General features: G+C 37.4%; 1 protein-coding gene across 4 annotated transcripts in view; it reads left to right on the forward strand.

Moving 5' to 3' along the window:
• Positions 1–2514: 2514 nt before the first annotated feature.
• Positions 2515–21955, forward strand: part of LOC107593760 (rho GTPase-activating protein 21-like) — a 63976-nt gene continuing 44535 nt past the window's right edge. For all 4 annotated transcript variants that reach the window (XM_016283624.1, XM_016283623.1, XM_016283625.1 and 1 more), the window contains exons 1-2: positions 2515–2718; positions 3645–3824. In XM_016283624.1, coding sequence (XP_016139110.1) covers positions 3750–3824 — 75 coding nt within the window. In that variant the 5' untranslated portion in view covers positions 2515–2718; positions 3645–3749. The remainder of the gene's footprint in view (positions 2719–3644; positions 3825–21955) is intronic.

Below are 21955 nucleotides of genomic sequence, written 5' to 3' on the forward strand. Positions count from 1 at the left end.
GCACGCCACAACTGCCCGCCCCTGCTTTGAACCGGTCCGGGCCAACATGTGACTCCAGTAATCCAGACAAACAGTTGTATTTGAGAGAGAGAGAGAGAGAGAGAGAGAGAGAGAGAGAGAGAGAAAGAATTTGAGGGATTTTGTCCATAAACAGAAGTCATCTTTAATTATCCTAAGTCATAATTATCCTAGACTGTCATTGTCCATGTAATTGTTGACAGATGTATTATAATTGAAAAATGCTCTGTTGCTCAAGAATAAAAATTATACTGAAAGCTAACTGACTGGGGAATCTATACATAAAATACCTATACCTATGACTTTATGAAAACCTATATCCTGTATAAATAGCAAATATTTAACAGTGTCCAGTAATTTATGTTGGTTTTGTGGGAAGAGTGGGATACCACAAACAGTTTCTTTGTTTTGTCTGGTCAAACTGTGTCACAGGGTGAGATATAAACAGCAGCACTGTCCATTTTTGTGTGTGTTTAGAAACAAAACGTCCTAACAAGATGTTCCATCCCACACCATTGCTCCATTTGTTCTGGTAGCATATGACAACTAAACAAAGACGGGAGAGGAATGCATCCCCTCAGGTATAGAGTCTGTCGACTTTAACCCTCATCTTCTGTTTAGGGTCTGAGCATAAAACATATTTCATATATAAAGTACTGGGTTGATACTTCATGACTTTTACTAATCCTATACGAGAAATGATTCTAAACAAACTTTCAATTTCATAACATGCATCCAGTATGTAGCAAGTGTTTCAGAGGCCCCAAGTAAAAATGAATAAATTGCTATGAATTTCTACTAAGATTGTCTTGTTTGTGTACACAATGTAGTGGTTCAGTTGCAGTTTATATTATTTTGTCTGCAATGTGTTTTGTTGGGGACCAAATTGGCCCTAAACTGAAAACTTGCTATACTGGATACACTCTAAAAATGCTGGGTTGTTTCAACCCAACTTTGGGTCAAATATGGACTAACCTACGGTGGCCGAGAAGTGCAAAGCAAATCACAATTCTGAAAACAAAATAACAAATTACAAACGCAAATGCAAGTCTAAAAAACAAAATAACAATTCAGAAAGCACAACAACAATTCAGAAAACATTATAACAAGTCAGAAAACACAACGACAAATCAGACAAGCCGGAAAAGGTAGGTATAGTTTGAGACAGCGCCATTGGTTTGGGATTACTCACCGCTGACTGGACGAGACATCTGTCAATCAAAAAATATGCAGTGTATATTTACATTAAGTTAAAAGTGGCAGCAAAGCATCAGCTCCAGTGGTGCAGATTGATAAGCGCTTGGCTTTTTGACACGATCGCCCTGGTTTCGATCCCACCTTTTGCCAAACTTTTTTTTCTCCCTTTTCAAATCTCGTATCACATCGTAAAGGCATTTATTTTCAATAAAAATTAAGGAAATAATCAAAAAGTTGAAAATAAAGTATGGGGTAGGGTTAGGGTAGGTGTAGGGAGGGCTTTATTGTATCAATAAGGTGGCATCCATTTAATAATTAAAATGATAATTTACACTCAATACGTTATTATTGCATACTGTTTTATAATGTACTACAATACTGAAGTGCAGATAATTGCCACTATTTGCAACAAGTAGTATACTTGATAGTAGAAATCCTGCTATTTTAACATAGTGTTTGTATTTTAGACTTGCATTTGCGTTTGTAATTTGTTATTTTGTTTTCAGAATTGTGATCTGCTTTGCACTTCACGGCCACCGTACTAACCCAACCGTTGGGTTAAATTTTTACATTAAATTTTTAACTCAAAAGTTGGGTTAGTCCATATTTGACCCATAGTTGGGTTGAAACAACCCAGCATTTTTTAGAGTGTACAAATGTATTATTTTGTTAATACTAAAACCGTTAAAACAAACAAACAAAAAACTTTTATTTCAGCTAGTTGCCAACATTTCTATTTTTTATCTGGTTCAACTTGACGTAGTAAAAATAACTAATAAAACTGAAGAAAAAAAACTATTACTATAACTAAGACATATTCAAAATGAATGAATGAATAAATAAATAAATAGACAAAACACAACAAATTTGCTGAAACGTTAGCTGAAATAAAAAAAACTGGAAATATGAAAATACAATTTTATTAAAATTATTTTTGAAAATCATATATAACATTATCTCAATGGTACTAAATTAATACTGTATGGAAAACATTAGTTACATTTCTAAAAAGTCCCTATTTTGTTGCACATCAGCGCTTCAAAAATATAAAACAGTATTGTTCATAAAAACGCTAGATGTGTCAAGAAAAAAAAACTGAGGTGTGAGAAATAAAAAGAAAATTGTAGATTTTTTAAAGCGACTTGATATAGATAACAGATTGTTTAAAGAAAATAGAATTCGTAACAACGCAAATGATTGGCTGAAATTTAAACGTGAAGTGTTAGGAAGAATCTGATTGGATGTGGGCTCCTCAGCTTGAGAAGGGTGGCGTTTCCAAGGATTCCGAGTGCGCTCGAGCCCCATCCAACTAGTGCCGCGCGCGTGTGTGCGTCGAGTTGGACCGGGGAATAGGAAAACTTTCGTAGATTTTAATCCACCAAAAACACTCGGATTCAGGACAAGACGCGGACCTATCCTGTCGCTTTGACAGTTCTGACGAATGAATGAGTTTTTTGGTGCGCCTTGGTTTACGGCGTTACATCAGCGCTTTATTCCCAACAGGTAGGTGCTGGCTAGCCATTACAACACCAGTTAGCCTTTACTTTGTTTTGCTAGCTTCTCATGCTAACCAGAGCCCAAGGTTTTGCATATCCCTCAAAACACTCAAACTTCGCCCCACACGCGACGGACTTCATGTGTTCGCTCGTTAAAATGAAGTTCGACACTTTTAGAGTCGGTTGTGTTTGAGTACGCGACATTAATGTACAGCAGAAAGTTTCCACCGCTGTTAGCCGCTCACACAGCAGTTGAGTCTGACCACACCACACCAAACCTCTCCGCTTACAATCCCATTACACTCTCTGTCCAGGGTTATCCTTTGATTTCAACAAGATTAAACCGGTTTAATTAGCTCGTGTGCGTGATACCTCTGAGATTTGAATGAAGAGAATGTGTGGCGCATGTAACCATGTGGCTCACGTTTTGCTGGAATAAGCGTTTTTTTATTGGCCGAAGTCTATTGGTTAACTTACTACGTTAAACGCAGTTACTTTAAGGCACCTGTCAAAAAGAGAAACCAAGACAAATCACGTCTTTAGATATCTTAAAGTGTGCAGAGAACTGTGAATTGATTACAGATATAATGTAATTTCGCTCTGAAGGTTAAAACTGATGTTTCACTTAAAAAAAAACTATAGTAAAAGGTGTTGTCAAAAATGCAAACATTAAATTAAAGTGCTGTATTATGATAGTAAAATTTTTTAACCTGTCAAAAAGAGAAACCAAGACAAATCACGTCTTTAGATATCTTAAAGTGTGCAGAGAACTGTGAATTGATTACAGATATAATGTAATTTCGCTCTGAAGGTTAAAACTGATGTTTCACTTAAAAAAAAAACTATAGTAAAAGGTGTTGTCAAAAATGCAAACATTAAATTAAAGTGCTGTATTATGATAGTAAAATTTTTTATTTTTTTTTGATCCTCCAGATTCTTTTACCCAAACATGTGGAAAACCAAATCCAGTTGGATGTTGAAGTGTGATCTCGGAGCTGATTTGAGGAGATTTCTCTAGATGTGGGCTGCAGCGGTGAAATGATGGCAACACATTGGAGGAATTCAGGCGATGAGGAAGAGCTGGATTATGCCGGCGCATCTCCGCACTGTGAGGTGAGACCCGTGGTTTATCCTACTGGATGCTTATTGAAGGAAAATCCGTGCTGGAGGGTCACAATGGTGATGGATCATCATGATCTTTTGTGTTACCAGCCCAGATCTGCCACTGTGAACATAGGGCTAATACCAATTGTGGACTGAATGAGATGATCTACCATCCGTTAATGTTTCTAACCAGTCAGGAATGATTATTTTTTATCGAAAATTATGTAAGTTTGAATTCAGCGCACCATTTAGATGAGCTGATCTCTTTTGCTGAACTTGTCACAAATACAGAAAGGCATAATTTTTTTTGTTGGAGCCATGTTTCACACTTATGTTGGAGCGTGTAGCACTGGTTTGGAGGAAAACACTTTATGAAACTGGAGTGTCATAGGCATAAAAGTTGTTAGAGGACCCGTGTTACGCAGAAGATGTTTTTTTTAAATAGATAGTTTGTTTTTTGATTTGAACTGTGTGCATCTACATCAGCGACTGTGTACGTTATCTGTAGTGAGTGTGACTTCACTTTAGTCATATAGTGAGTACAGGAAAAACACTATTAAATGGTCATTAACATCAGTGAAACACACCCTGACATTCATCAGAATTTTGTCATAAGTGAGGTATGGAGTGAGATGATTTTTAGATGTAAACAGACAATCAATTTCTATTTCTGTTTCCCTTTTGTGAGACTATTGGTGATGGATCTTGTTCTTTCTAGGGGAGTTCAGGAAAATGTTGTCGGTTTTAAAATTAAAGGCGTCAATCTGATGCACATTGTGGGAGCAAAATGAAGAGCTCCTCCAACCCCCCAAATTGAACCGAGGAAATATTCAATGACTTGTACCTGGACTTCAAAGTTGAAGCTCTTTTTAATTGTGATAGTGTGTCAGTATACATCACATTCACACTGGTGTTTTTAGCAATTCAAGCAATTTGAATGTAATAATTCAAATAATAGCTACTAATGATTTTATATTATTATTACTACTATTTTTTTTAAAAAGTATTTTGAAATTCTGTAATCATCTGAAAACAGTGCCTCGATTCACTTTGAAACGTGCAGCGCAACAGACAATATACCTAGTTAAATCACTGCTTTTTGATTTGACAAGCGCAAAAAAACATATTTTGATTTTAGTTCATAGCCAAAACAACTGCACAAAACACAACATAGGTCTTTTATGTTATTATGAGAAGTGTAAATATATTTTCGGGTTCATTATGAAACTGTCCACCAAAGTGGAATTAATGGGAAACACTGTTCTGACTAACAGAGCTTAATTGGAAGAATCTTAGCAGTAGCATGTTGTTCAGGTCATAAGATTGAATTAAGTTGTGCTGTTGTGCGGCCTGTTGTTGTTGTTGTCACTGACTGTGTGGAATGCACAAGCTGTGCTGCTTCCTCATCCAGATCTGCTCATTATTCCTGAATGCCAGCTGTGAAAGTAATGCCTTACCTCTTCTCTCATATTGAAGAAATTATCTTTTGTTTCAGAGTTCTGTTATGTGGTTTTATTATCCATGCATTGCAGTAGCTACTTTGTTTGGTGGTTATATCACTGAGGTTTTGTTTATAGTCAAGTGTGCTGAGCCTGTTTTCTGATGTGGTGAGTTTGCATATCAGAAGTCTTTTGTAAGTCCAGACTGGTGTGTGTCTCGAAGGTTTTTAACTTTGGTTAATGTTTTGACTCTTGATGAACTCTGTTGTTGTCCTGCAAACAGGACCCATGTGATGCACGTGCATTTCTGCATGAAATCAGGCTGGATTTTTCCACACTTTCACAGCCTGGAGTTTATTTGCTGTCTGAAATTCCTTTGTAGTTCAAGAGAAACATGAAGGACTGTAATCTGTAATCATAAGTGTGTGCTGCAGAAGAAATTAAATTCTTTGCATGCTCTTGAAGGAAATTCCCTGGCAGGCGAGGAGCATCCGTTTATCTTTGCGCGAGCTGTGGGGGAAGCTTTTCTAAACAGTCTGAACCACACAGTCAGATCGCAGTGCAGCTACAACGCAAACAGCTGGTGTGAAACCTCTTCCTTTAAACACATGGTCAATTTAGGGCATCTGAATGCTGACTCTGTCAAATAATATGTGCAATATTTCTTTTGCTGTGTAGTTGGGTGTTAACTTATGGCTTTCAGCGTGGGTTGTGCCGACTTGGCCTTGAATAGTAGTAAGCTTTTAGCTTTTTTGTAAGTTAAGTAGTAACACTGACCATCTTTTCTCTTGCTCTCAGTTTGAGCAGTCAGACATGGTCTGGATCTTTTCCTGCAGGCGTGAATGTGGTCAGTGATTTGGTTTCGTTTTTAATTTCGGTTTTTATTGCTCAAATAAGCAGGGTTTTCCCATTTAAAAAGAAAGTGAAGTGGGCTAAATGGAAAAAAAGGTAAGCGAGTGCTAGTGATTTATGTTGGGTATCGCTGTCCTGCTGTGATATTAGTTCACTCCCATGAATCAACATTTTTGTGCTCAGCCTGCCGAATCTTTCCACTGGCCTTCTGAATGAACACCTTTGTATAAACCCCTGTCCACGTTCATGGCGGGTTGAAGGTCTTCTATTTATAGCATCTGCCAATTTGTGCTCGCATCAGCCCTCCCCTTTAATCTAATATTCAGCACTGTCTCTGTTTTTCTGCTGAAATAGAGTCAAGGGACAGGATGTCTCTCTTCTGCCAGTGGTAGGTCTGTCTTCATTAGGACTTTCATACTGAGTGATGTGGAATGGAAACCTGTTGCCTGCATGTTGATTAGATGAGCCAAAGATTTAATGTGTGAATGGGAAGATTTAAGTCTGTTTTTTAGCTTAGTGCTTGTTTTGCATGGCTCAGCTGAACTTATGTTGATGGAAGACTAACATGTGGAACTCTGTGGTAACACTGGTTTTTGAATAGTAACTTTTTTCCTGTTTAGTTTGTTACACGCGTGACTCATTTTATATTAACAGTCCTCAGTGTAAATAATATTTTTTAGCTCATTGTGCTTGGCCTGCAGTGCTCCATTACTCATTTTCAGAGTTTTAAAGCTCATTATTAAGGGTGTCGAAATTAATCGATGCATCGCGATGCGGACGTGGACGGTTCTGCATCGATGCAGTAATAGACCATAATCGATTATAGCCTATGACGTCATTTGAATACGCGTTTGTCATGCGAGTATTAAAAATGCTCTCTATTTTTAAATCTGAGCTTGGCTTTTCCTCGCATATGGCACGTGTGTGCGCTAGAGACAAACGCGGCAGGCTTCATAGCACAGAATATGCGCTGTGAGACACGTGCGCATTGCTTGACAGTGCTTCCAATCGCTGTTATTTTAGTCTTTTACTTTAGATATGCTTTAATTTCTGCCATTTGGAATACAGTATGTATTAGATGCATGAAACTCACGTACTGACAGACTTTCACGTGCGCTTTGTATTTGTATGTCCTGAAGCTCGCGGGTGCGGTTAAATGCACTTGCATCTACTTTTATGATACGAAACTGATGTAAACACAGTCAGTTATGTTTCAGAACAGGACAAAACATCTGATATGTGGAAATAGATTTGTGCATTAGTGTGAATGCTAGGGCTGTGACGGTGGCAGATTTTTACCACCGCGGTGGTAATGGACCAACTACCGCCGGTGGTGCGGTGTTGATATGTAGGCCTATATATAATTAATATTAATTATATATATATATTAGTGGTGTCGAAATTGGCGCGTTAACGCAGGTAATTTTTTCAGTTTAACGTGTTACAAATATTTAACGCAGGGGCGGGGCTAGGGTTGGCCACCCGACTCACAACTGCTGCTTCTGTCAATTTTTCTCTTGACAAGTGCTTTTATTCAATCGCAGAACAACTGAGAACGGGATACGTTTCAGACGTGCGCTCCTCTTCACTTCACTACACTTGTATACAAAACTTTGTATTATGCTTGTTATAGAGTGCGTGACGGCACGTGCACTACCGCCGGTGGCAGTAGACAACCACTGCGGTGGCACGGTTGTCACGGCGACCGTCACAGCCCTAGTGAATGCAGTCTATTAAAGCTGCTAGCATCTATGATCTCATCAGTAATTATCAAATGGCAATAATGCTGAGAAAAAAGAAAAACCCATAACTATGATTATCTGTAAACTTTTGTTTAAAGCCCTCCCAGATACTGAAAGTGCTTTTTGTTTATCACTTGTAATTGTCTTTTCCCCCCTTTATTACTTTAATATTTGCTTGTATGTTTTGAAGGTATATTTACTTTCAATTCTTAACAATAATTAATTAATTATATATTAATTAATTAATTAACATAATTGTTTTAAAAAGTAGCCTGCTTATATAATTTAATAAAAATGCACAAAATAAATTTGATATAATCATGATGCATTGTGATCATGAATCATGAAATCAAATCGTTGACATGATAATCATAATCGAATTGAATTTTCAATTCACACCCCTACTCATTATGCATTGAGCTGCACAAGCTTTGGAATATCACAGTATTGTGACTCTTGCACTGTGCATTTTAATGGGTATAGTTCAGACAAATATATTCTGTCATCATTTACTCACCCTCATGTTGTTCCAAACCTGTATGACTGACTTGAATAAAATAAAAAAAAACATAAAATAGAGCAGCTTGGAGACACTTCAAAGAAAGTATATTGTGACCGGGGATGGTCAAACTCTAAAAAAGACAAAAAAGCGCTTTGGTATGTTGTCTTTAAGTTGGAAAATGTGCATATGTGGATGAGGTTTAAGTGGTTTGCAGGGAATCTCGGTCTGTTTCACGTACAAATGTGGCAAGGCTTCAGTAAATTGGACTGTTGTTTTGGAACTGGAGTCTGTGGTTATGATATGGTTTTTATTGTATGGAAAACAATCTTCAGCCAGGAGGTTCATTAAAACATCTCTTGTTGTGTTCCATGGAACAATGAAAGTCATACAGGTTTGGAATAACAAAAAGGTGAGTAAATGTTGACGGAATGTTTGTTTTTGGAACTCTGGAAATCCCCATCTCTTCCCAACTCCGAATGTACTGGACATGAGGAATACATTTTTGTGAAAAAGTAATGTTGAGTCTTTCTGCATTTCTAGAATTCTCTTGTTATTTTGAGTAGATGGTTCAGTATTTAGACTTACTCGTACAAAACTATTTTAATAGGCATCATCCTGTTGTTGTCGAATGTTAACATAATTTCCTTGTGAAATGCATTTTTGAGTAGATTAATGAGTTGGGTGGAGGCGGAGCTGGTCTCTAACAAATTTTTTTATGTGTTTATAAATTCTGTTTTGGTGCTTCAGGCATTTCTTGATTTTTCTGGTTGACCACAGTTTCCTCATTGAATTAAATGACATTGGCAGGCTTGACTAATGCTTCCTCCTACTACTTCACTGTTGGATAAATAACAAATTTTAATGCGTTTATTAGTGTAAAAGTTTCATTGATTAAAGGGGTCATATGATGTTGCTAAAAATAATAAATGGTCCTCACTGCAGAATAGACTTGTGCCGGTATTCGGTAATGCGGTATATCACGGTAATGAATATGCACGATATTGTTATTGTGGGCACTTCTAAATACCGTGAATAATTATATATTATAAGGTATTCTGAATTTTGAATGTGTTTTAAGAATACTTTTCCCATCAACTGGTCAAAATGCTGCGTGAAAGACGCGTGCACACTCTGATGTAAATAAGCATGGACGAGAAGCACATGGCGGAACATGTGAGAGACGCTCTGGATGAAAATGCACTTTCACTCTCTGACAGCAGATGGCGCTAAACTGCAGAAATAATAATAATAATAATAATAATAATAATAATAATAATAATAATAATAATAATAATAATAATAATAATAATAATAATAATAATAATAATAATAATAATAATAATAATAATAATAATAATAATAATAATAATAATAATAATAATAATTCATTTAAATGCAGCCTTTATCTCGGAAACCCTGTAAACAAAGCAGCTGCACTACTTTCTGTTTCTGAAATGTGTTTAAATGATTTAAACAGCCATTCAGATTTGTGTATTTGATACCAAATACTTAAATATTTAAACTTAAAAGGCTATTTATTTTCAAACTTTTTTTTACATTTTAATCTGGACTACAACATGCCCTAGATATTGTTTGAAAGTGTTTTGATTCTTTATTGTTCGGTCACACTTTACATTAGGGCTTCATTAGGTAACATTAGTTAATTCATTAGTTAACATAAACTGCCAATGAAAATGTTTTCTGAACATTCATGAATATATTAATATATCATTAATAAAGAAAGTTGCAACTGTGTTATTTAATGAGCTAACATGAACTAAGACTTGTTTATTTTAAACAAAGATTAATAACTTCTGTAGCAAATGTAGCTATTGCTCATTGAGAATGTTAATGCATTGACTAAGGGTAACTAATGAGGTCTTATTGTAAAGTGATATCTTTTGGTCTTTATAGTTCTTTTGCACTTTAATCTGTGTAAAACTTTTAACTTTATACATTTTTCTGTATTGCTTTATTGCATTTAAATGTTCAGTTATTTTTGTTATAAGAAAAAAGTTATTAAACCTGTTATACTGTATTATGACAGCACTTTTTTTAAACGTAATTTCAATATCGTGATAATAACGTATACCGTGATAAAAGCATTAGCAATTGATCGCAACATGAAAAATTGATACCCTACTGCAGAACACAAGATCCAGGGGGCGAGGTTGGATCCAGATCCAACTCCTCCCACCTTACATATACCTAAACCTACCATCTCCACCCCCTAGATGTGGCTCCAACCTCGCCCCCTGGATCTTTGTTCTGCAGTGAGGGGCTACTGAAAAATAACATTATTTGGTGTAATGAAATGTGTTTATGCGTTTTAAGGTTCAAAAATCACATTATTTTCCACATACTGTACATTATTGTTTCTCCTCTATGCCCCGCCTTTCTGAAACGTGTCGATTTTTACAAAGCTCATCGGTCTGAAAAGCGAGGTGTGCTGTGATTGGCCAGCTATCCAGTGTGTTGTGATTGGCCGAATACCTCAAGCGTGTGACGGAAATGTTACGCCCCTTACCATATTGTGATGCCTTGTCCTTGTAATTTTTCGATTAATCATTTTTTTAAATGACATCGATTCGATATCGATTCTCAAAAGCTGCGAATCGATCTTTTCCGCGATTTATTTCAGCACATTTAAAACAAGATCTGATTAACGTGAATCTTATCATTAGTCTTCTCCACTAGATGTCACCCTTTTTTACGTTGCGCGATGTTACAACAGAAAGCCTGTCATTCATTCAGCGCTTATCATGGCCATACGCATGATTCGCAATGCTCAGGTGAAATGCTATAGTAATACTATAAATCTGCGGAAGCATTTGATATCACGCATAAGGCGCCATGATTTCCACAATGAATGAATGAATGACGGATGGCGCGGCGCAGTGTTTACTACACACATACTAAAGCGCGGATGACACTCGCTGTGTTTTCAGCTTCTGCCGTCTCACTATATGATGATATGAACACGAATGTCAGCAGCTGCAAGTTCTTCACGGCAACCCGTGAAAATAAAAGTTTAGTTTAAAGTTAAACTTTCAGAATATATTACTATTTAGCTGTCTGAAGACTCAATGCTACTACTGCTAATAAATAGTAATAAATCTTTATTTATAAAGGAATAATCACATCTGTTTTATTTTTAATTTGAACAGTAAACCTCTGTTGTGCAGCACTTTGTTTGCCAAAAAAAATAAAAGGGTTTAATTTTCATTTGATTATAAATTAAATTAATGTTTTATGCCTTCATCTGATTACCAGAAAAATTAAGAAAATTTTATAGGGCCCTACTATTGTTTAAAAAGGACCCTATACAAAAAAAAAGAATAGGTTTAAAATACAGGCATGTGGTTCTTAATTTCTTTTTTTTAATTCCCTATTTGTAAACTGATGTTTACTGTTAATTTTTTTAGAAATATCAATAGCATTTGTATTAAAACTATATTCACTGAATGTAATTTAAAAAAGAATCGAATCGAATCGAGAGCTTGCGAATCGAAATCGAATCGAATCGGGACATCTGAATCGATACCCAGCCCTAATCACATATCACAGATCGAATAATTTTTCAGATGAGCAAAAAAAATATGGTTCTTTATTATTTAAGTAACACTTATTATTTAAAGAACAACTTACTACTTCAAAAAAATGGTCGCAAATGCTAGAGCCCTGCAAAATAGTATTTCTGTATTTTGTGTTATTTTGTCAACGATAATGAGAGTATTTTGCTGAGTGTGACCCCTTTTGTGCTATTTGCCCTTTGACGAATTTGTTTTCATATATGATTTTGGCTTCTGATCTATCTTTAGAGTGTCGCACCATCTTTGATGTAAATATTCTTCTAATCATATTAGTTTGAATCATTGCTCTTATTTATTGCCTAATATTGTCTGATATATGTGGTTGAGTAAAACACTCATCCATCAGGTGGTTAGGAGGAACATGTCTGTTATGCGTGAGTGGCACGACTACTTAAACACAGTCCAATACAATAGAAAGTGGAGGCAGGCCAGGCAAACACACACACACACATTGTGAGTCTTCTGTGTTTTGAAGATATTTTTTGGCCTTAAATTATGTGAAAAGAATAGCAAAAATATTTTACAGTTTCATACACCTCATAATTTGATATCTTACTTTCCCCAAGTCCTTTTAACAAGCACGGAATGAAAATAAATAAAATTCACAAGTATGTTAAAAAATAGTTAACCTAAAAATGCAATTATTTACTCAACTCGTGTTGTTCTAAACCTGTATGTCAAGCTCCACATTTTTCCGTAATCTAAAGTGATATATCGATGTGTATCTTAGAGTTTTGTACTATTGATGCCATGTCATATTCGCAATGCACCTGTTCGAACATATGCAATGTAGAATATTCTACAGCTGCCAGAAAATATTATAAGCAAATAACAACTTCAGTTTCACATCAAGCTTTCATCTGGCCTCAGAAGATTTGGAATATAGCGGACAAGCCTGTTGAAGTGTTTATGAATTTTAGTGCTTCTGCCCTGTTCATGTTGTGTGGTAGTCATCAATGAATCTTTTTGTGAAAAGGTTAGAGTAACATGTATTTTTATACTATCAACTCTCTTGATATGGTCACGATTAAATATACTCTGGGATTCCCCTAACAGGATATGAGCACTGTTACCATTGGAGAGGAAAACACAGGCCTGCCAAGCATTGTGGTTTGCGGGCAGTAGTGCCACTTTTAGTTACCCTGTATTTATCTGTCAGCAGTGCCTGTGAGCTGGATGGGTGGTTTGGGTGGTCTTCTGGAGTTCTAACCACATTATAAATTTAGATGATCCACATCGAATTAAAGACAGTGAACTTCGTCCTCTCTAAGTGTTATAGTGTTACAGGTGTTATCAGTGCCAGAATCATGCTGCCCACCTTCTGAGTCTTGAATTTATAGTTCCTCATCTACTTGTCATTAGAAACACCATACTCTCATAATGTGGATGCTATACCTTCATGTGCTGCAATGTCCTAGTTGACAGTTGGTGTAAATATTACACTTGCAAAATATTGTTCAACGAAAGTTATAGACAGGGAGGAAGTTTTGACATATTTTGACAAATGACGTCTTGTTCAGCTTTAACAACTAAATAAATCTGCAACACCACATGATAGCAAATGCCCATTTGAAATTTTTCCACATTCACAAACTCTTCCCTTCTGGGCAGGCTGAGAGGTGTTAGTGGTAGTATTTATTAGTTTGGTCTGTCACATACCGTAAAGTGCAGGACTATCTGTGCTGAAGCTGCTCCCTGTCCATCTGTTTGGAGTAGCTAAGCCTTGCCCCTATGTCCCAAAGCAATACCGCCACATCCATTCTGCATGACTGAGCACTATTCCTGATTTGCATCCGTTTGGGATTGTGATCTCACATGTAAGGCACACTAGCAATTAGGGATGGGTACCGAGAACTGGTATTTCTTTGGACCGGTATGTAATTGGGTCAATACCGGATAGGGCTGCACGATAAATCGCGTGCGATTGTCATGCGCATCTCGTCAGTAAAGCCGGTTCTGGTTTGCATTATTTATGCATTATTTTATTTATTTGTAAGACTTTTTTATGACTAAATTTGGTAATGGGAGAGTAAAAATATTTTTAAAATGTACACCGTTCAAACTAGGCTGCTTATGTTGAAGTGTTTGGGATGTGGCTTTTAATGATGAGACCTTTTTTGTAATCAGGCTCTCAAAAAGTATATAACAATTTGGATATAGATTTATCGGCCAACATATCGGTTATCGGCTTTCAAAAATAAAGAATAATCGGTTATCGGTATCGGCCAAAATTTTCATATCGGTGCATCCCTACTGTATTTATCTGTCAGCAGTGCCTGTGAGCTGGATGGGTGGTTTGGGTGGTCTTCTGGAGTTCTAACCACATTATAAATTTAGATGATCCACATCGAATTAAAGACAGTGAACTTCGTCCTCTCTAAGTGTTATAGTGTTACAGGTGTTATCAGTGCCAGAATCATGCTGCCCACCTTCTGAGTCTTGAATTTATAGTTCCTCATCTACTTGTCATTAGAAACACCATACTCTCATAATGTGGATGCTATACCTTCATGTGCTGCAATGTCCTAGTTGACAGTTGGTGTAAATATTACACTTGCAAAATATTGTTCAACGAAAGTTATAGACAGGGAGGAAGTTTTGACATATTTTGACAAATGACGTCTTGTTCAGCTTTAACAACTAAATAAATCTGCAACACCACATGATAGCAAATGCCCATTTGAAATTTTTCCACATTCACAAACTCTTCCTCTTCCCTTCTGGGCAGGCTGAGAGGTGTTAGTGGTAGTATTTATTAGTTTGGTCTGTCACATACCGTAAAGTGCAGGACTATCTGTGCTGAAGCTGCTCCCTGTCCATCTGTTTGGAGTAGCTAAGCCTTGCCCCTATGTCCCAAAGCAATACCGCCACATCCATTCTGCATGACTGAGCACTATTCCTGATTTGCATCCGTTTGGGATTGTGATCTCACATGTAAGGCACACTAGCAATTAGGGATGGGTACCGAGAACTGGTATTTCTTTGGACCGGTATGTAATTGGGTCAATACCGGATAGGGCTGTACGATAAATCGCGTGCGATTGTCATGCGCATCTCGTCAGTAAAGCCAGTTCTGTTGATTAGTAGTAAATCATTTACTACACAGAGCCGTAGTTTACTGACAAGCTATGCAATATCACGTTCATTACCGCAGACGAATCGCCTTCTTTTGCGAACGTTCAAAAGTGTGGGCTCACGTTACAAAACTAAGCGACACCAGTGTCAGATGCAATATATGCAGTATTGTAATAGTGAACAAAGGAAGCAACACTAGTAATATAATGAAACATTAACAAAACACAACATCTACATCAAGCAATGCGCTGTATTTACTATGTCTCAAACGGAGAGTGCAAACGGAGTAATGTAAACCTGGTGTTATGTGTGTGCGCTGCGAGTGTGCATGAGTGCACGGTCTTCAGGAGAGAGCGCAAGCATTGAATGGTTTAAACACTGGCAAGAATTAACAAGAAATGCAATTTATAAACTTTAGTGATGATGCGACACTGCCTCGATTGTGCAAGTGACAATTCCTGTGTCAACTGCAGCGTGCATCTTGCTTATAGTACAGACGTGATGTGATTTGAAGCCATTAGCGCATTTTGAGAGAGAAAGAGAGTGCGCGCGGTGATTCACTCACGCTGTTTGTGAAATTATGTCTAGCCTTTTGTGCAATTGTACGTTGTAATATTGTGTTTATTTGATGTATATCTGATTTATCTCATATAGAATGCGTTTGGTTAAGTTAAAAGAGCGCTTCAGTTTACCGGTGATCATCTTTAGCTCAGCGCACGCAGCTCAAACAGCAGTGCACAACATTAATAACTATGATTGGGAATGTCGTGTATATAACATTCTAATGAGAACATTATTATAATAAAACGTTGTGCATTCTTTGGGTTTAGTTGCTGTGTTTCAGCGCGTTGTTATGGGAAGAGCGCATCCACAACAGGATCACACATTCTGACTATAGCATGCAATAACTGCGTCATTTGTCATTTCATATATAAGTTGTAATATTATGTTTATGTTGTATTAATATTAATCTCAGGATGCATTTCCTTGAGTTAAATAAGCTGCCAGCAAAACGCTTCAGTTTACCGTGTTCATTCAGCTCTTCAGCTTCAGCTTGAGCTGCAGCTCAATGGCTGCTATTTAAAACAGTGGTATTAATTTGTTACTTTTTCAAAATCATTGATATATTATTAATAACAACAACCACTTGTATTTTTCTCTTATTATTTTCATCAACAATATGGTTTAGTAATTAAAATCATTTAATTATTGTCCGTGCAGAGGCTATTCCGTTTTATTGATCTATGGCGCATTCATTTTGATTCTTTACACGTGTAATGATGTCCAGTGACTTGTTTGCATTATTTATGCATTATTTTATTTATTTGTAAGACTTTTTTATGACTAAATTTGGTAATGGGAGAGTAAAAATATTTTTAAAATGTACACCGTTCAAACTAGGCTGCTTATGTTGAAGTGTTTGGGATGTGGCTTTTAATGATGAGACCTTTTTTGTAATCAGGCTCTCAAAAAGTATATAACAATTTGGATATAGATTTATCGGCCAACATATCGGTTATCGGCTTTCAAAAATAAAGAATAATCGGTTATCGGTATCGGCCAAAATTTTCATATCGGTGCATCCCTACTGTATTTATCTGTCAGCAGTGCCTGTGAGCTGGATGGGTGGTTTGGGTGGTCTTCTGGAGTTCTAACCACATTATAAATTTAGATGATCCACATCGAATTAAAGACAGTGAACTTCGTCCTCTCTAAGTGTTATAGTGTTACAGGTGTTATCAGTGCCAGAATCATGCTGCCCACCTTCTGAGTCTTGAATTTATAGTTCCTCATCTACTTGTCATTAGAAACACCATACTCTCATAATGTGGATGCTATACCTTCATGTGCTGCAATGTCCTAGTTGACAGTTGGTGTAAATATTACACTTGCAAAATATTGTTCAACGAAAGTTATAGACAGGGAGGAAGTTTTGACATATTTTGACAAATGACGTCTTGTTCAGCTTTAACAACTAAATAAATCTGCAACACCACATGATAGCAAATGCCCATTTGAAATTTTTCCACATTCACAAACTCTTCCTCTTCCCTTCTGGGCAGGCTGAGAGGTGTTAGTGGTAGTATTTATTAGTTTGGTCTGTCACATACCGTAAAGTGCAGGACTATCTGTGCTGAAGCTGCTCCCTGTCCATCTGTTTGGAGTAGCTAAGCCTTGCCCCTATGTCCCAAAGCAATACCGCCACATCCATTCTGCATGACTGAGCACTATTCCTGATTTGCATCCGTTTGGGATTGTGATCTCACATGTAAGGCACACTAGCAATTAGGGATGGGTACCGAGAACTGGTATTTCTTTGGACCGGTATGTAATTGGGTCAATACCGGATAGGGCTGTACGATAAATCGCGTGCGATTGTCATGCGCATCTCGTCAGTAAAGCCGGTTCTGTTGATTAGTAGTAAATCATTTACTACACAGAGCCGTAGTTTACTGACAAGCTATGCAATATCACGTTCATTACCGCAGACGAATCGCCTTCTTTTGCGAACGTTCAAAAGTGTGGGCTCACGTTACAAAACTAAGCGACACCAGTGTCAGATGCAATATATGCAGTATTGTAATAGTGAACAAAGGAAGCAACACTAGTAATATAATGAAACATTAACAAAACACAACATCTACATCAAGCAATGCGCTGTATTTACTATGTCTCAAACGGAGAGTGCAAACGGAGTAATGTAAACCTGGTGTTATGTGTGTGCGCTGCGAGTGTGCATGAGTGCATGGTCTTCAGGAGAGAGCGCAAGCATTGAATGGTTTAAACACTGGCAAGAATTAACAAGAAATGCAATTTATAAACTTTAGTGATGATGCGACACTGCCTCGATTGTGCAAGTGACAATTCCTGTGTCAACTGCAGCGTGCATCTTGCTTATAGTACAGACGTGATGTGATTTGAAGCCATTAGCGCATTTTGAGAGAGAAAGAGAGTGCGCGCGGTGATTCACTCACGCTGTTTGTGAAATTATGTCTCACAGAAAGTTTTCAAATTACTTTTATAAGTTATTTGATGAAGAAATATGAATTGTACCTTACCTTCAGCATTATAATTATTTTACCTGTGCCGGACATAGACTGAGACGGCGCCGCTGCATGTCATGCCAAATCTCTCATGGCAGGCGCGTCATCAGCTTGAGATCGGCATTTATACAGACTGCGGATCAAACATCCTAACGCGATTATCGGCCGATAGTGATCGGTAGCCAATCAATCGGAGCACACCTGTTTAATATGTCCTTGCAGGATAAAAGTATTAGTTTCTTGATCCCAGAGTTCTGAATAGTAGTATGTTTATGTATGGCATTATGGATTAATGTATGTTCTTGTGGATGTTTTAAACCATATTACTTTTATAAGTTATTTGATGAAGAAATATGAATTGTACCTTACCTTCAGCATTATAATTATTTTACCTGTGCCGGACATAGACTGAGACGGCGCCGCTGCATGTCATGCCAAATCTCTCATGGCAGGCGCGTCATCAGCTTGAGATCGGCATTTATACAGACTGCGGATCAAACATCCCAACGCGATTATCGGCCGATAGTGATCGGTAGCCAATCAATCGGAGCACACCTGTTTAATATGTCCTTGCAGGATAAAAGTATTAGTTTCTTGATCACAGACTTCTGAATAGTAGTATGTTTATGTATGGCATTATGGATTAATGTATGTTCTTGTGGATGTTTTAAACCATTTTTAAACAAAGGATGCAACAGAAAAAAAGGTCCTAAAGATCTGTCAGAAAATACTGTGAGCTGCTTCAGTACTCCATAACTGCTGACGTCATGACTTGTAGGGGTATTCAAAGAGTTACTGCTCATGTTTTGCGATGTGAGTGCAGTATTCTGGAAATTGTCACAGGCTCTCAGATTTCATGTGCACTCACTGTGTTTCACACTTAACTCATTCCTCAAAGACTCGGAATCAGAATTTGGCACCATGCGAACATATTCCCAGCCACTCAAGGAACCTTAAGCCTACTTGTGTAGTAGACCAAAATAGACCAAAGCCCCATATCCCGCTACACATCACTGTTGAGTCAATGTTCTCTAGCACACACCTGATAAAAGATTAGGATGTTTCTTCCACTTCTTTCCAGCAGTGAGCTCATCATCTAGTCATGAGAGGGATAATGAATTCGCAGCCCTCCTTCCCACTGCAAACATCTTGCAAACATCAGCAGATGTTTTTGCTCAGTTTTGCACATGGGACTGCAGATGAACAAACTAGCTAAAGTTCACTCCATAGTGGAAAAGTAGGGGTATAATGATACACACAAAATGATGTTTCGATTCGTACCTTGGTTTTGAAGCCATAGTTCAGTATGTTTTCGGTGCAGAAGAGGGACCTTTTCAGTTTTATTTTTAGTTAAACGGTCCTTTATGGAAAAAAATCTATGGTTCTGGCTTAAAACAAAAAAACTGTCAATACTGCTGCAACCAGCTGCAATCCACTCTTCATTCTCCACTTTGTGATTTGGTATTGTAAATGAATTGCACTTTTATATGCAAAATGAAGAAAAATGCATATTTTAGCAGATAAGGGGTGTGCCCAAAGCGTGGATTCGTATTCAGAAAGGCACAGAAAAAATAAATAACGATTGCTAGCGGTAGCCTGTTATATTACAGTACATAAAATTTAATTTACCACATAAACAGAGTAAGGAGAGATGACTGAGGACGATGGTTATGTTTGTGATTTCGTTTGAAGTGCTTAATATAAAGCATGCCTCATGTTTAGAACAACTTAGATCATGCATTTTTCTACAGCAGCTCAGTCCGTGTCCTCCGTCATTTTTCAGATGCGTTTACCACATCAAAATATATCCGTATAAATGGTACGTCCCATCCAAGGGGGAGAACTTGATGTTTCTAAATATTAGTTTCTAAATGCACAGAATTTTTGCACATGCAGTCGTTATATAATTATAATTAATTATTACTATTAGTTACTGTTATTATTATGTTTGTGCTTTTATTTTAATATTCTAATAGTTATTGTGGCAAAATTTAAAAAACGTTTCTGCGTATTGGTTGTAAGACACTTAAAAATAAATCAGTTGGCCCCTACTTCATGCAGCAGGGTCACAATTGTGAACCAGTTCACATCACAAGTTGTGGCGATTCAGATGCCAGATTGTGTTTATGGAGATGGATTATTTGATGTCTCACACCTCTGCTGGAGGAGGTTTGGCAGTAAAGGGTAGGGTGTGAATATCAGGTAGGTGTGACACTATAAATAGGCCATAAACAGAGCAGTGCATGCCGGAAGCAGGATGCCCACTCTGGAACGGTAAGGCACGAAGAGCCAGAGGAAGGCAAGCTCAAGGCCTTAGACATCATCATGAGCTAATTACACAACTTCAGCCTTGTTAAAGTAAATAAAATAATAAATAATTTTTCATTTTCAGAAAAACAGGTTTCCACAAAAAAAGAGTTGAGATTTGTGGGGGGACTGGTGTGTCATGTCTGTTATCCTTAAATATGCTCCACAAGGAAATTAACTTCAGATGAGGCATAAAACATCACCCACACCCTGCAGACATGACATCAGGCCAGTCCTGACTCAACCTTCAGGGGGCGTTCCTCAGTATGAAGAGGAAAATGTCAAGGATGCTGGTGATGTCATAGCAGATCTGATTCATCTGTGTGGTGATTCTGCTTTAGTTTGTTGACTAGGCTGTTTAAAATGTTTACCTATACGTCTATACAGAATTGATTTGACTGTCAAATTTAATTTCTCAAATTTGTACTTCTACCTCATGCGCAGCACGTTATGCTGTTTCTCTGGGGTGTGCTTTGTCCACTGCTTCTGCTTGTGAAAGCCAGCCAGGGCTGTACAGTACATATATGTCACACGTGCTACGAAAAACTGGTCTGTGCGATGAATAAATTTACCACTGTAGCACACGTGCGATACAGTTTTGCATGGTCATAACACAGCCGCTTAACAGTGTGAAGTGATTTCGATGTGCTTGTTTGTGTGTGTGAGATTGATTATACTTGGTAGTTATGGGTCTGCGATATGACAATTTTTGATCGTGGATGATTAAAAGTCTCCACGATCTGCTTTTGAAGAAATATCGTAGTATTGTGCTACAGCGCACATTCTATCAGCTGCAGTTCTGGCGCATCCACCTCAATATGCTGTACAATGTGACATACATTCACATCAAATGTTAACTCAGCAGTAGAGTTACACTCACGGGACACTGCACTTATGCGCAATCACAAAAGTACATTATTAGCATCTGCTTAAACATTTAATTCACGTGCTGTTCTGACATGCGTTTTTTCTGAGCGCATATACACATGAACCGCGCACAACGCACACTAAAACAGCGCCTGTTACTAGATTAAGTTGTCTTTCGCGTCTGATTTGCATCTAATACTGTCAAAAACACACAAGGTTTACATTTAAACACGGTTGTCTAAAATGAAAGTAAACCCTTGAGAGAGAAAGGATGCATGCAGCTCTTAAAGCGACAGTACTAAACATGCTGCCGCTTGTCATTTAAGGAATAGTTCACCCAAAAATAAAATTTGTGTCATTATATGCTCACTCACATTGTCCCAAACCTGTATTAATTTCTTTCTTGTGCTGAACACAAAATAAAATATTTTGAAGAATATAGACCCTTTTCACATTTCCAGGTTTCTCAGCAGCGGAAGTCATCATAGATGGGTAAATCTATAGTGGTAAATGGGAGACTACCACAAATATAGACTACCACTCCCATAGACAGTATTAGACACACCCTCGCATTAGCGTTAATTAGTTTTTTTGTAATTTGATGCAAAGGTAATATACTACAAAATACAGTGGGTACGGAAAGTATTCAGACCCCCTTAAATTTTTCACTATTTGTTATATTGCAGCCATTTGCTAAAATCATTTAAGTTAATTTTTTT

The sequence above is a fragment of the Sinocyclocheilus grahami genome, unplaced genomic scaffold (genome assembly GCF_001515645.1).
Source record: "Sinocyclocheilus grahami isolate Dianchi unplaced genomic scaffold, SAMN03320097.WGS_v1.1 scaffold176.1, whole genome shotgun sequence".
NCBI classification, from domain to species: domain Eukaryota; kingdom Metazoa; phylum Chordata; class Actinopteri; order Cypriniformes; family Cyprinidae; genus Sinocyclocheilus; species Sinocyclocheilus grahami.